General features: G+C 42.5%; 1 protein-coding gene across 1 annotated transcript; it reads left to right on the plus strand.

Moving 5' to 3' along the window:
- Positions 1-1,688: 1,688 nt before the first annotated feature.
- LOC120286605 (cytochrome P450 89A2-like) lies at positions 1,689-4,301 on the plus strand. The gene is made up of 2 exons (XM_039298916.1): positions 1,689-3,437; positions 4,272-4,301. The coding sequence occupies exon 1, from the start codon at positions 1,811-1,813 to the stop codon at positions 3,365-3,367; it is 1,557 nt and encodes a 518-aa protein (XP_039154850.1). The 5' UTR covers positions 1,689-1,810; the 3' UTR covers positions 3,368-3,437; positions 4,272-4,301.
- Positions 4,302-14,717: the final 10,416 nt, after the last annotated feature.

The raw sequence follows: 14,717 nt of genomic DNA on the forward strand, positions 1-14,717 counted from the left end.
AACAATATTTATGCTAATACTATTTTCCAATGTTGTTTAAAGTTTTAATTTATCAAATGGATTTCAGAAAATCCATTTACTCCAAAGGTATTTGTATTTTCTGAAGGCCATTTCTCCAAAGCGAACCAAATGAGCCATTGCTCTTCCTTTTTTTAGTAATTTGCAATCAAAGAATAGTCTCAAACTTTTTTTGGGACCCAACTTTTCTTGGGTCCTGAAGAGTAAAGATTGATTTTGTCCAATCATTCTTAATAGATCTCCCGACTCTAAAATACTCATTTTCAAAATATTCCGAGTTTTCATACTTAGAACATCTAAGAGTACTTTGATCGATAGACTTTGTGAAAATGCTTTGAAAATGAATTTTGTAAGCAAGTCTAGGTGGTCTCTGTTTGAGACTCTCATTGACTTTTGAAAAATCAATCAAAAGATTGCTTTCTTTATTAAAATCCAAACTGGAGTTATTGTAAGGAATTTGTATGGAACTGACGTGTTCTAAAGTTTTTGAACATTTTGAAAATTTTGTTGTAATATTTGAAAATTCTTTTTTCAGAATCTCATTTTCTTAGGAGACACTAGACTTTCCAAGTAAAAAAAAAAAAAAACAATTCATTCATTAATCGGCATGTGGTAATGTGTTACCGAGAAAAGTTTGGGGTTTTTAGTGTCACGAAAAATGAATTTGAGGCAAATGTATCATACTATACATGTTTTGAGTAAATGGGTCACATGAATACAAGTTTGAGAGTTTTTTGTGTCAAAAAAATTTAGAGTAAATGTGTCACAGTAGGCAAAATTTATAATTTTTGGTGGCTTTTACCCTTTTGTAATTATGAAAAGTAGAAATGTATCGTTTATTTACTCTAGGTTAATTTATGTATGATTTATTGTAATCTAATTAACTTGTCCTTAGGATGCGTATGAAAGCTTATTAGATTAATTCACATTTATATCGGGCGTTACATCAACAATCGACATTTTGTGCCACGATTACCAAAATGTCAACTTTATAGCATTAGCTCATTGATTTTTTATTTTTTTATTACTATAAGTTAGAGATATCGCAATGCTAATCAATGAAGATTTTCTATCCGCATGCTGACATGTGATGTAACATAGCTTAATGACTAAGAAATGGAATAAAATAATCTTAAGGAGAATTAACTACTGTTTTCCAACCCAGATGCTTCTTCCCCAAAAATGAACTACAAGTTCACATCATTAGAATATAATAGACACAATCCTATCGCATACAACTAGACAAATACCTTCAATTTTTTTTTAGTAAAATGACATTTTCCAAATTTCAAATCGATAATGTGATTTCTTAGTACATCTTATTTTCTTAAATAATTGCATATCATGAATTATATTCAACGTTGAATGAAAAGTAATCACTATTCATTAACATATGGTATTGGCACATGAAGGAAATCCTTTCACTTGAGGATTGTGACGTAATGAAGACACGAAAAATAGGAAGTGGCAGACACGGAAGAGTTAAAGTTAGACTTTTTTTTATTATTTATCTAGTTTGGCAGAGGGTATCATTGCCTAAGTTTTTATAGACATCAAGGATGAGCTTTTCAGAAAAATTAGTCCAGTGAAAATATAAAATTGGACAAATCGCGGAAATATCACTTCCCGGAGAAAATCCACCACTAGCACTAGTACGTCATCCATTGCGTTTTCCTCTGGCTGGGTCATCATCCAATCTCCAATCTTATATTAAACGAAAAAGTTCGCCACCTCCCCTCTGCAGATCCTCCATTTGTTCCAACTCAAAAACTGAAAGTCGTTTTGGCAAAAGATGGATCTCTGGTTCCTCATCCTCGTCACTCTCTCCGTCGCCGTCCTCCTCAAAGCCACCCTCAACCTCCTCTCCTCCACCGCCAAAGGAAAGAACCTCCCGCCGGGCCCTCCCGCCTTCCCGGTCGTCGGCAACTTCCTATGGCTCTGCAAGTCATTCGCGGAGATGGAGCCCACCCTCCGCTCCCTCCACGCCCGCCACGGCCCCATGGTCACCCTCCACATGGGCCCCCGCCCCACCATCTTCGTAGCCTCCCAGGCCCTCGCCCACGAGGCCCTCGTCCGCCGCGGCGCGGTCTTCGCCGACCGCCCGCCGCCCCTCGCCACCGACCGTGTCCTCTCCGTCAACCAGCACGAGGTCAGCTCCTCCTCCTACGGCCCCACCTGGCGCCTCTTCCGCCGGAACCTCACGGCGGAGATCCTCCATCCCTCCCGCCTGCGCTCCTACTCCCGCGCCCGCGTGTGGGTCCTTGACATCCTCGTGGCAGAGCTCAAGTCTCAGCCAGGTGGCGTGGTCCGCGTCGTTGACCACTTCCAGTACGCCATGTTCTGCTTGCTGGTCCTCATGTGCTTCGGAGACAGGCTCGAGGAGAAGCAGATTAAGCAGATTGAGGAGGCTCAGCGACGGTTGCTTTTGGGTTTCCAGCGGTTCAACGTGCTCAATTTCTGGCCGCTGGTGACCAAGATCGTGCTCCGGAAGCGGTGGAAGGAGTTCTACGAGCTCATCGAATATCGGAATCGCGTCCTCGTCCCGCTCATCAGCGCTCGATCCAAGGCCAAGCGGGAGCAACTAAACAAAGTCAAGGAGGACGAGAATCGTGGCGATTGGATTTTGTCGTATGTGGACACGCTCCTGGACCTGGAGCTTCCGGAGGAGAAGAGGAAGCTGGAGGAAGACGAAATGGTGAGCCTCTGCTCGGAGTTCCTCGACGCCGGCACCGACACGACGTCCACAGCGCTGCAATGGATCATGGCCAATCTGGTAAAGTACCCAGAAATCCAAGAGAGGCTCTACGATGAAATCAAATCAGTCGTGGGACAAGGGACGGAGCTGGTGCAGGAGGAGGAGTTGCAGAGGATGGGCTACCTGAAGGCGGTGGTGCTGGAGGGGCTGCGCCGCCACCCGCCGGGCCACTTCGTGCTGCCGCATACGGTGACGGAAGACACGGAACTGGGCGGATACGTGATTCCGAAGAAGGGGACCATAAACTTCATGGTGGCGGAGATGGGTTGGGACCCGAAAGTCTGGGAGGACCCGATGGCGTTCAAGCCCGAGAGGTTCTTAAATTGCGGTGATGGCGAGGGAGAAGCGGGCGGTTTTGACATCACGGGGAGCAGGGAGATTAAGATGATGCCGTTTGGGGCGGGGAGGAGGATCTGCCCTGCGTCCGGGCTCGCGATGCTGCATCTGGAGTACTTCGTGGCGAACTTGGTGTGGCTGTTCCAATGGCGGGCGGTGGCGGGCGAGGAGGTGGACCTGTCGGAGAAGCTGGAGTTCACAGTCGTGATGAAGAACCCTTTGAGGGCCCAGATTTGTCCCCGGAATTCGGGCAACTGAACTTGGTAGAATGTAAGTGGTCTAAATAAACACTTGAATACATACAAACTCTCTGTCTGATGTATAAATAATTAGACTCGGTTGGTGAGCCTATGCTTTCTTTACTTCGGGAACCCTCGAGGTGTTTGGGAAAATTCCTCAGAGACAAATGCATGATGGAAAGCTTTTGGAACCACCGCTTTGATTACGAAGTCATGCTAAACGCTAATTTCACCACTCCACGCATGCCGCACTAATAATATCTGTCTATAATCGTCAGCATTGGTCATCTCAAATCCTGTCTTAAAGATAAAATTTGCTAACTTGTAAAAGAAATGACATTCGATTGCAGGCTACCGGGCGAAGGTACGGTCCATATTCCGGTCCAAACTGAGGATTAGGCCTGGAAAATACAATACTATAACATTGACTCCCCATTCGTATTTATCTTCTAGTTTCTCGTATGTTGATTTCCGCACTGAGTTGGACCAATAAAATTAACAGTTATAATAATAGTACAAGGATTCTCCATACGATGTTCAATCAATTTAATATTTCCTCATTCAAAGTCAAAGTTCTAAGAAATTTTATATTTTTTACGTAGCCAGCAAAGCTTGTCCTCCACGGAAGTCCAAAAACCACCCCAGTATCGTTGCGGGAAATCTTCAATAATCTACATGGTTCTTTTCTTATATTTATCTAGTCATAAATTTTCTCGAGATGAATTATCAAAGAAAAGCTACTAGATTACTATTAAGCACAAATATGTCATTAAAGAGATGGTGCCATCACCTAACGTCGATTCTCTCAAGTTAATACCAATCACAACTTAATTTAATATACCTTGGAGTCGTCACTAATTATTTATAGTTCAATTGGGCACATAAGTGAAATGCAAAAATACATTTTACTAGAATTTAATTACATTAGATTAATCTAATGCCATTTTGATATATTTCCTCTAATTTGAAAATGTTTTGCATGCAATCTTTGTCGATTTTAATCCTAAACCCTTAACAGGTGAGAGATGATCACGTGGGTGGCGAACAATAATGTGACAATAATTAAAACACTAAATAAATTACTGAAAAGATTAAAGAACCTAGAAGGCATAAGCAAGCAAAAGCGAAACCCCATTTGTTGTCCGAAAATCGCGAAGGATATGCCTTCTTCCTTTCCAAATTTGATAAGAGAACCCACTTTCTTAGTTCACGGAATTCGGCTAGCTCAAAGGGTATCAATGGGCTTTGGCCGAATATCATCAATCCTGAAATTAAACGGGCTTACTCTTGAGAATTCGAACAAAATTTGGGCCTCTCTCCTCAAACCCAAGCAACACTTTGAGATAATTCCTAGGGAATTTACGATAGGACCGACTCGAATGAAATTTATGTGGACATGTTATTATTAAATGAAAATGTTTTTAGTGCTTGTAATACAAATGTGATCGTGTCAATGAAATTTTTGTTTAGGGGCAGTGTTCGACACTTAATTTTCTTATTCGATAAATGATTAAAAGGAATAGCCAAAATAGGTGTCAATAGATCTTTTGAATATATTTCCATGATTAGTAAGTAAATCCATATACGTTATTTTATGTATAAAAATGTTTTCTAACTAAATATGATATTTGGACATCTAAGAACTTTTATTTTAATTCAGTTTTATTAAACCACTTTTGTCACGTCTAACTATTGATTACACACACACACACACACACACACACACACACACACACACACACACACACACACACACACACACACACACACACACACTCATTCTATATTCAACATACATAATCTAATTAATTTTTCGTTTTGATGTGTAAGAAATCTTACTAAAAGGATTTCTATTTAGGTTGATCATTATATCGACATTTCCCATTCCACTCCAAGTGATTGAATGTAGTTTATTACCATGGACAATTGTCCAAAAAGTTCTAAATCTATTGCACTTTTATCAATTTAGTCATAAACCTTTTAATTTTGCCAATTCAGTCCTAAACCTTTTCACTTATTGCCGATTCAGTTCATCCGACCTATTTTTGGCTGGAAAATACTGACATGGACGCCGGCGATGTCATGTAAGACCGCTGGTACTGATGTGGATAATTTTTAATAATATTTTGATAATTTTTGAATTTTATTACTTTTTTTTTCTATTTTTCCTTTTTTTTTTTCTTTTTGGCTTTCTTTGCCTTTCTCCGGTAATCGGCCACTAGCCACAGCCAGCCGGCTGGCCTCACCTGCCATAGGCGAGGAGGAACCCCTGCGAGGGGAGCCCTCATCTATGCGTGGCTCAGTAAGGGTCACTTGTGCGAGGTCGACCTGTGCCTAGGCCGGGGTGGCCTTGCTAGTTGTCGGCCGAGCGACGGTGACGCTAGGGGAGGCCGCCCTGGCTTGGGCGAGGGCCGACCTCACTGAAGGGAAGCCCTCGGGGCTTGCCCTCGCCCAAGCAAGTGTCGGCCTCGCCCAGAAGGGAAGCCCTCGCTGGGGCCCGCCCTTGCTAGATCTGGTCTAGGTGAGGCCAACACTCGCTTGGGAAAGGGTGAGCCCTGATGAGGTCTCCCCTTGCCAGATTTGGCGAGGCCGGCCCTTGCCTAGGCTAGGGCGGCCTCACCCGGCATCACTGTTGCCTGGCCGACGGCTAGCGAGGCCACCCTGGCCTGGGCGCAGGTTGGCCTCGCCCAAGCAGCCCTTGCTGGGCCGCGCTTGAGCGAGGGCTCCCCTCACCGGGGCTCCTCCTCGCTTGGTTGGGCCTCACTTGTGGCAGGTGAGGCCAACTGGCTGGCTGTGGCCGGTTGTCGGTAGTCGGCCACCGGAAAAGGCAAAGAAAGCCAAAAAGAAAAGAAAGAAGAGAAAAAAAAAGGGAAAAACAGAAAAAATAATGATAATTCAAAAAATGTTAAAATATTATTAAACTTGTTCATGTCAGCACTGAAGGTCCTACGTGGCATCGCCGGCGTCCACGTCGGCATTTTCCGTCCAAAATTGGTCAGATGGACTGAATCGGCAAGAAATGAAAATGTTTAGGACTGAATTGGTAAAAGTGCAATAGATTTAGGACTTTTTGGACAATTTCCCTTTATTACCACAATTAAATACTCGATGTTGCATATGCAAATAATAAGAGTACACATCCATATTATGTTAGTCATTCATTTGGAAGCGCGACTCCAAGATTCATTCATGTAGTTAGCGTCCAAGGCGTCTTGTCAAATTATTAATTTTATAGCATTAGGTTAGCTAACGGATCCATGTTTCTTGTGCACAACGATTGATATTGTGATCTCAATTGCTTCACATAATGATATGATTTGATCAATGATTTGTATTTGAACCGCACTACTAATTAATTCAATTAACCTTAATATGATTGAAATCTACACCTCCGTATGTAATTAAAAGGGTCAAAATGGGTCATAGGCCTACCTTTGGATTAGCTGAATTTTAAAAAATGGATTGTTATATGTTTGAACTGTAAAGCCCAATTAAATGTGTGTTTTAAATGGGTCTAGACTTCTAGTGAGACTCGACCGACAGAGAAAATATTAGGTGATCCAAGAGCACTAGTCAACGTATAAGTTATAGTTGAAAATATGCATTTCTTCTTTTTTTATTTAAAATTTTTTCCCCAATAATAGGCTCGCACTGCCACGCCAGATGTGCTGCGGTGAGTCATTTCCCTTTTATCTCTCCTCCTTTTTCTCCTTTCGAAGGAGGAAGACTAATGCTTTCTCTCTCCCTTCCTCTCGTGAATTCAAAATTTCAAGGTTTCTCCTCTTCACTCTCTCTGATGCTCGCTCTTTGCTCTAATGCTTGCTTGGGTGTCACTTCTTCGCTCTCTTCTCTAGCACTCACTCATTGCTTGTTGGGTCTTCGATTTGACGCCATTATAGCCTCAACTGTGCATGCCCGATTTCGCTTGTTCTCCTCCGCCAGTTCTTCCAACTCCTTGATTGCCTCGGTGATCGAGTAATCGGCCGCAAGCTCTTTCATAAGCTTCAGGATGTGACCCTTATCAAGGGGCAACTTTGACGTTGGGGTCCAATTGATGCGGTTCTTCGTGTTGTTGGCACACCATGTTTAGAAAGATTATGTTAATTATGTAGCAAGCAGTTGAGATTGAAACTGCTTAGAAGTGAGAAGAGACTTTGCTTTTAATCAACAAAGTTCTAGCCATTTCCTAGGAAGACCGATTTTTCTTTTCTACGACTCCATTTTGTTCTAGAGTATAGGGAGATGAGAAAATGTTTTGAAAATCATTTTCATCACATAAACTCATAAAATCTCGATTTACAAATTCTCTCCCATGATCTATTTAATACTTGAAATAACACAGCCTTTCTCATTTCGAACATTTTTAGTAAACTTTGAAAAATAAGAGAAAGCTCCCGCTTTATTTGCAAAGAAGACCTAAGTAAATATTAAGTAATCATCCACAATCACCAGGCAATATTTCTCATCTCAAATACTTGAGTTCTAGTAGGTCCAAAAAGATCCATATAGAGGAGCTATGAGGCATGATTAGTAAAAACATGGTTTACAGATTTAAATGAACCCCTAACTTCTTTTTCTAAAGTGCATGCAATGCAAAGCTTAGTCTTCTAGTAATAAATATTTGGAAGACCATGCACCAGCTTCTTAGAAGATAGCTTGGCAATTTGCTTCATGTTGACGTGCCTTAACTTGCGATGCCATAGGTTTGCTTCATTTTGAATTGAGATTAGGCATTGTGATGCAGCCCACATTGAAGACCGTCTCTCTCGACCAAGAAGATCGGCCCGCATTAAAGCTCGACGAAACCGAGAAGCCATAATGACATCTTGAGTCCATCCGGAAGCTTGAAAGACACCTTGGAAGCTCGCGTGGACGCTTTTACTAGTTTATAGTTTCCATGCTCTTTACTATTTCTCCTATTTTCAATGCTCCGTTTTTATTTCTCCTAGTTTTCAACGCTTTGTCTTTATTTCTCCTAGTTTCAACATTCTGTTTTTATTTCTTTGATGATATAAGCCAATCCCTTGTAGAAGACAGACAGCTTTTGATGAATGAAAGAAAACTTTGCTTGAAGCAAGTATCATGAACCTTGTAGAGTTCATCTCCTTGAAAACCTAGAAGAGTTTTCACTCCGTCCTTGAAGAGTCGGAGCTTTGAAATCTGCATCCTTGAAGAGTTGCAGTCATCGATCTAGAAGAATTGGTGTCCCTTTCAACTTCCTTGGAGGCCTAGAAGAGCAACCAACGAAGTTCCTATATTTTCCTATTCTGTTCGTTACTTCCAACCTAATTTCGACTATCTTACAGTGCTTATTTCAGAAAACCCAAAACAGAGAAATTGTAGATCCAGAAGTCTTTGTTCATTTGGCTTTGGAATCAGGTCGATCCGATCTGTATCGACAAAGATACGACTGTTCTCCTGAGTTCGCGCAGTGCTGAAATTCCTGTTTGTCCAGTTTTCGTGTGCGAGTCACTCTCCCGATCCTATTGTTTGAGAAAGCCTACCCTAGGCTTGCATCATTTGGTATCAGAGCTTTGGAGGAGAGGACAATGCCTCCAAGACAAGCTAGGCGTCGTGGCGGCAGAACCGTTCCCCTCAATGAATTGCATACACTCGCTGAGAATATGCAACAACAAATTGATGAATTGACGCAAGAAGTTCAGCGTTTGAGGGCTGAAGCAAATAATTCTCCACCCCGTTCCAGGACTGAAAATTCCCATGGTGACTCTTCCTCTTCGGAGAGTGTTCAATCTATTCACGGTCGGAGGCATGTTCGACATCGTTTACAACATATTCGTGAGCCAGATTGGGAAAAGGAAGTCAAGAAAGATGTCCCAGAATTTACAGGTAATGAGTCTCCTGATGAAATTGTTGATTGGCTAACACTTGTGAATGAGGTGTTTGAGCATCGAAATGTTCCGGAGAATCGTCGCGTTGGGATCATTGCTATGCGATTCCGAGGCAAGGCGATTGCTTGGTGGAGACGTGAAAAACAAACTCGCCAAGCCGTTGGCAAAGCACAAGTCACTTCGTGGAGAAAGATGGAGGGCAAGATTCAAAAATATTTTCTTCCCAAAGGATATAAGAGAGAGCTCTACCAACGGTACCAAAATCTAAAACAAGGTACGCGAACGGTGGACCAATACACCAATGAATTCAATGAGTTGGTGATTCGTAACAATATCCAAGATCCGGAGGAGGTGCTTGTGAACAAATACTTGAACGGTCTTCAATTTTACATTCAAGACGCCTTGGAAGTCCTCGACATTTGGGACTTAGGAGATGCACACCAACGGGCACTCAAAATGGAGCGCTCTCATTCTCGGAGACAGCAATCTGCTAGTAAGCCTTCTACTCAACCTCATGATTCGAAGCAACCTGCTACATCCGAAATACGTTGCTATTCTTGTGGGGAGTTGGGTCATCGTGCTAGCAATTGTCGAATCAATAAGAATCGACCAGCCGGTAAAGCCTTCTTGGTGGATAATAATTCTGATGAGAACGCTGAGGATCCACTTGAAGAGGAGTTGAAAAATGATGAAGAAGCTGCGGATGATGAACAAATAGTGCATGCTGACACTGGCGAACTTCTAATGGTGAGGAAAATTTTCCTACTCCTCGAGATGACACTGGAGATAGGTGGCTACGTACCAATATTTTCCATTCTGCTTGCACAATCATGGGAAAGGTATGTCAATTAATTATTGACTCTGGTTGTTGTGAGAATATAATTTCTGAAGTAGCGGCAAACAAGTTGAAGTTGGAATTAAAAGCGCACCCTACGCCTTATAAAATGTTGTGGTTGAAGAAAGGCGCTGAGGTAACTGTTTCAAAAAGATGTCTTGTTAATCTATCCATTGGTTCTGTTTATAGTGACAAAATATGGTGTGATGTTCTGCCGATGGATGCTAGTCACATTATTCTTGGTCGACCATGGCAATTCGATAAGAGGACTATGCATGATGGTTATCGAAATACATATTCTTTTGAAGTTGGAGGCAAGAAGATTACGTTGGCACCTAGTAGGGTGGGAGATTCTTTTGATGATGATGACAAGAATTCGAGGACAAATTCTTTTAAAGATGGGGAGGATGATGCAGCCCACATTGAAGACCGTCTCTCTCGACCAAGAAGATCGGCCCGCATTAAAGCTCGACGAAACCGAGAAGCCATAATGACATCTTGAGTCCATCCCGGAAGCTTGAAAGACACCTTGGAAGCTCGCGTGACGCTTTTACTAGTTTATAGTTTCCATGCTCTTTACTATTTCTCCTATTTTCAATGCTCCGTTTTTATTTCTCCTAGTTTTCAACGCTTTGTCTTTATTTCTCCTAGTTTCAACATTCTGTTTTTATTTCTTTGATGATATAAGCCAATCCCTTGTAGAAGACAGACAGCTTTTGATGAATGAAAGAAAACTTTGCTTGAAGCAAGTATCATGAACCTTGTAGAGTTCATCTCCTTGAAAACCTAGAAGAGTTTTCACTCCGTCCTTGAAGAGTCGGAGCTTTCGAAATCTGCATCCTTGAAGAGTTGCAGTCATCGATCTAGAAGAATTGGTGTCCCTTTCAACTTCCTTGGAGGCCTAGAAGAGCAACCAACGAAGTTCCTATATTTTCCTATTCTGTTCGTTACTTCCAACCTAATTTCGACTATCTTACAGTGCTTATTTCAGAAAACCCAAAACAGAGAAATTGTAGATCCAGAAGTCTTTGTTCATTTGGCTTTGGAATCAGGTCGATCCGATCTGTATCGACAAAGATACGACTGTTCTCCTGAGTTCGCGCAGTGCTGAAATTCCTGTTTGTCCAGTTTTCGTGTGCGAGTCACTCTCCCGATCCTATTGTTTGAGAAAGCCTACCCTAGGCTTGCATCATTTGGTATCAGAGCTTTGGAGGAGAGGACAATGCCTCCAAGACAAGCTAGGCGTCGTGGCGGCAGAACCGTTCCCCTCAATGAATTGCATACACTCGCTGAGAATATGCAACAACAAATTGATGAATTGACGCAAGAAGTTCAGCGTTTGAGGGCTGAAGCAAATAATTCTCCACCCCGTTCCAGGACTGAAAATTCCCATGGTGACTCTTCCTCTTCGGAGAGTGTTCAATCTATTCACGGTCGGAGGCATGTTCGACATCGTTTACAACATATTCGTGAGCCAGATTGGGAAAAGGAAGTCAAGAAAGATGTCCCAGAATTTACAGGTAATGAGTCTCCTGATGAAATTGTTGATTGGCTAACACTTGTGAATGAGGTGTTTGAGCATCGAAATGTTCCGGAGAATCGTCGCGTTGGGATCATTGCTATGCGATTCCGAGGCAAGGCGATTGCTTGGTGGAGACGTGAAAAACAAACTCGCCAAGCCGTTGGCAAAGCACAAGTCACTTCGTGGAGAAAGATGGAGGGCAAGATTCAAAAATATTTTCTTCCCAAAGGATATAAGAGAGAGCTCTACCAACGGTACCAAAATCTAAAACAAGGTACGCGAACGGTGGACCAATACACCAATGAATTCAATGAGTTGGTGATTCGTAACAATATCCAAGATCCGGAGGAGGTGCTTGTGAACAAATACTTGAACGGTCTTCAATTTTACATTCAAGACGCCTTGGAAGTCCTCGACATTTGGGACTTAGGAGATGCACACCAACGGGCACTCAAAATGGAGCGCTCTCATTCTCGGAGACAGCAATCTGCTAGTAAGCCTTCTACTCAACCTCATGATTCGAAGCAACCTGCTACATCCGAAATACGTTGCTATTCTTGTGGGGAGTTGGGTCATCGTGCTAGCAATTGTCGAATCAATAAGAATCGACCAGCCGGTAAAGCCTTCTTGGTGGATAATAATTCTGATGAGAACGCTGAGGATCCACTTGAAGAGGAGTTGAAAAATGATGAAGAAGCTGCGGATGATGAACAAATAGTGCATGCTGACACCGGCGAACTTCTAATGGTGAGGAAAAATTTTCCTACTCTCGAGATGACACTCGGAGATAGGTGGCTACGTACCAATATTTTCCATTCTGCTTGCACAATCATGGGAAAGGTATGTCAATTAATTATTGACTCTGGTTGTTGTGAGAATATAATTTCTGAAGTAGCGGCAAACAAGTTGAAGTTGGAATTAAAAGCGCACCCTACGCCTTATAAAATGTTGTGGTTGAAGAAAGGCGCTGAGGTAACTGTTTCAAAAAGATGTCTTGTTAATCTATCCATTGGTTCTGTTTATAGTGACAAAATATGGTGTGATGTTCTGCCGATGGATGCTAGTCACATTATTCTTGGTCGACCATGGCAATTCGATAAGAGGACTATGCATGATGGTTATCGAAATACATATTCTTTTGAAGTTGGAGGCAAGAAGATTACGTTGGCACCTAGTAGGGTGGGAGATTCTTTTGATGATGATGACAAGAATTCGAGGACAAATTCTTTTAAAGATGGGGAGGATGATGCAGCCCACATTGAAGACCGTCTCTCGACCAAGAAGATCGGCCCGCATTAAAGCTCGACGAAACCGAGAAGCCATAATGACATCTTGAGTCCATCCCGGAAGCTTGAAAGACACCTTGGAAGCTCGCGTGACGCTTTTACTAGTTTATAGTTTCCATGCTCTTTACTATTTCTCCTATTTTCAATGCTCCGTTTTTATTTCTCCTAGTTTTCAACGCTTTGTCTTTATTTCTCCTAGTTTCAACATTCTGTTTTTATTTCTTTGATGATATAAGCCAATCCCTTGTAGAAGACAGACAGCTTTTGATGAATGAAAGAAAACTTTGCTTGAAGCAAGTATCATGAACCTTGTAGAGTTCATCTCCTTGAAAACCTAGAAGAGTTTTCACTCCGTCCTTGAAGAGTCGGAGCTTTCGAAATCTGCATCCTTGAAGAGTTGCAGTCATCGATCTAGAAGAATTGGTGTCCCTTTCAACTTCCTTGGAGGCCTAGAAGAGCAACCAACGAAGTTCCTATATTTTCCTATTCTGTTCGTTACTTCCAACCTAATTTCGACTATCTTACAGTGCTTATTTCAGAAAACCCAAAACAGAGAAATTGTAGATCCAGAAGTCTTTGTTCATTTGGCTTTGGAATCAGGTCGATCCGATCTGTATCGACAAAGATACGACTGTTCTCCTGAGTTCGCGCAGTGCTGAAATTCCTGTTTGTCCAGTTTTCGTGTGCGAGTCACTCTCCCGATCCTATTGTTTGAGAAAGCCTACCCTAGGCTTGCATCATTTGGTATCAGAGCTTTGGAGGAGAGGACAATGCCTCCAAGACAAGCTAGGCGTCGTGGCGGCAGAACCGTTCCCCTCAATGAATTGCATACACTCGCTGAGAATATGCAACAACAAATTGATGAATTGACGCAAGAAGTTCAGCGTTTGAGGGCTGAAGCAAATAATTCTCCACCCCGTTCCAGGACTGAAAATTCCCATGGTGACTCTTCCTCTTCGGAGAGTGTTCAATCTATTCACGGTCGGAGGCATGTTCGACATCGTTTACAACATATTCGTGAGCCAGATTGGGAAAAGGAAGTCAAGAAAGATGTCCCAGAATTTACAGGTAATGAGTCTCCTGATGAAATTGTTGATTGGCTAACACTTGTGAATGAGGTGTTTGAGCATCGAAATGTTCCGGAGAATCGTCGCGTTGGGATCATTGCTATGCGATTCCGAGGCAAGGCGATTGCTTGGTGGAGACGTGAAAAACAAACTCGCCAAGCCGTTGGCAAAGCACAAGTCACTTCGTGGAGAAAGATGGAGGGCAAGATTCAAAAATATTTTCTTCCCAAAGGATATAAGAGAGAGCTCTACCAACGGTACCAAAATCTAAAACAAGGTACGCGAACGGTGGACCAATACACCAATGAATTCAATGAGTTGGTGATTCGTAACAATATCCAAGATCCGGAGGAGGTGCTTGTGAACAAATACTTGAACGGTCTTCAATTTTACATTCAAGACGCCTTGGAAGTCCTCGACATTTGGGACTTAGGAGATGCACACCAACGGGCACTCAAAATGGAGCGCTCTCATTCTCGGAGACAGCAATCTGCTAGTAAGCCTTCTACTCAACCTCATGATTCGAAGCAACCTGCTACATCCGAAATACGTTGCTATTCTTGTGGGGAGTTGGGTCATCGTGCTAGCAATTGTCGAATCAATAAGAATCGACCAGCCGGTAAAGCCTTCTTGGTGGATAATAATTCTGATGAGAACGCTGAGGATCCACTTGAAGAGGAGTTGAAAAATGATGAAGAAGCTGCGGATGATGAACAAATAGTGCATGCTGACACTGGCGAACTTCTAATGGTGAGGAAAAATTTTCCTACTCCTCGAGATGACACTGGAGATAGGTGGCTACGTACCAAT

The sequence above is a fragment of the Eucalyptus grandis genome, chromosome 8, assembly GCF_016545825.1.
Source record: "Eucalyptus grandis isolate ANBG69807.140 chromosome 8, ASM1654582v1, whole genome shotgun sequence".
Lineage (NCBI taxonomy): Eukaryota > Viridiplantae > Streptophyta > Magnoliopsida > Myrtales > Myrtaceae > Eucalyptus > Eucalyptus grandis.

What these genes read in the sequence shown, in the direction of transcription:
- LOC120286605 (XM_039298916.1), top strand. Translation starts at nt 1,811, where the DNA reads ATGGATCTCTGGTTCCTCATCCTCGTCACTCTCTCCGTCGCCGTCCTC.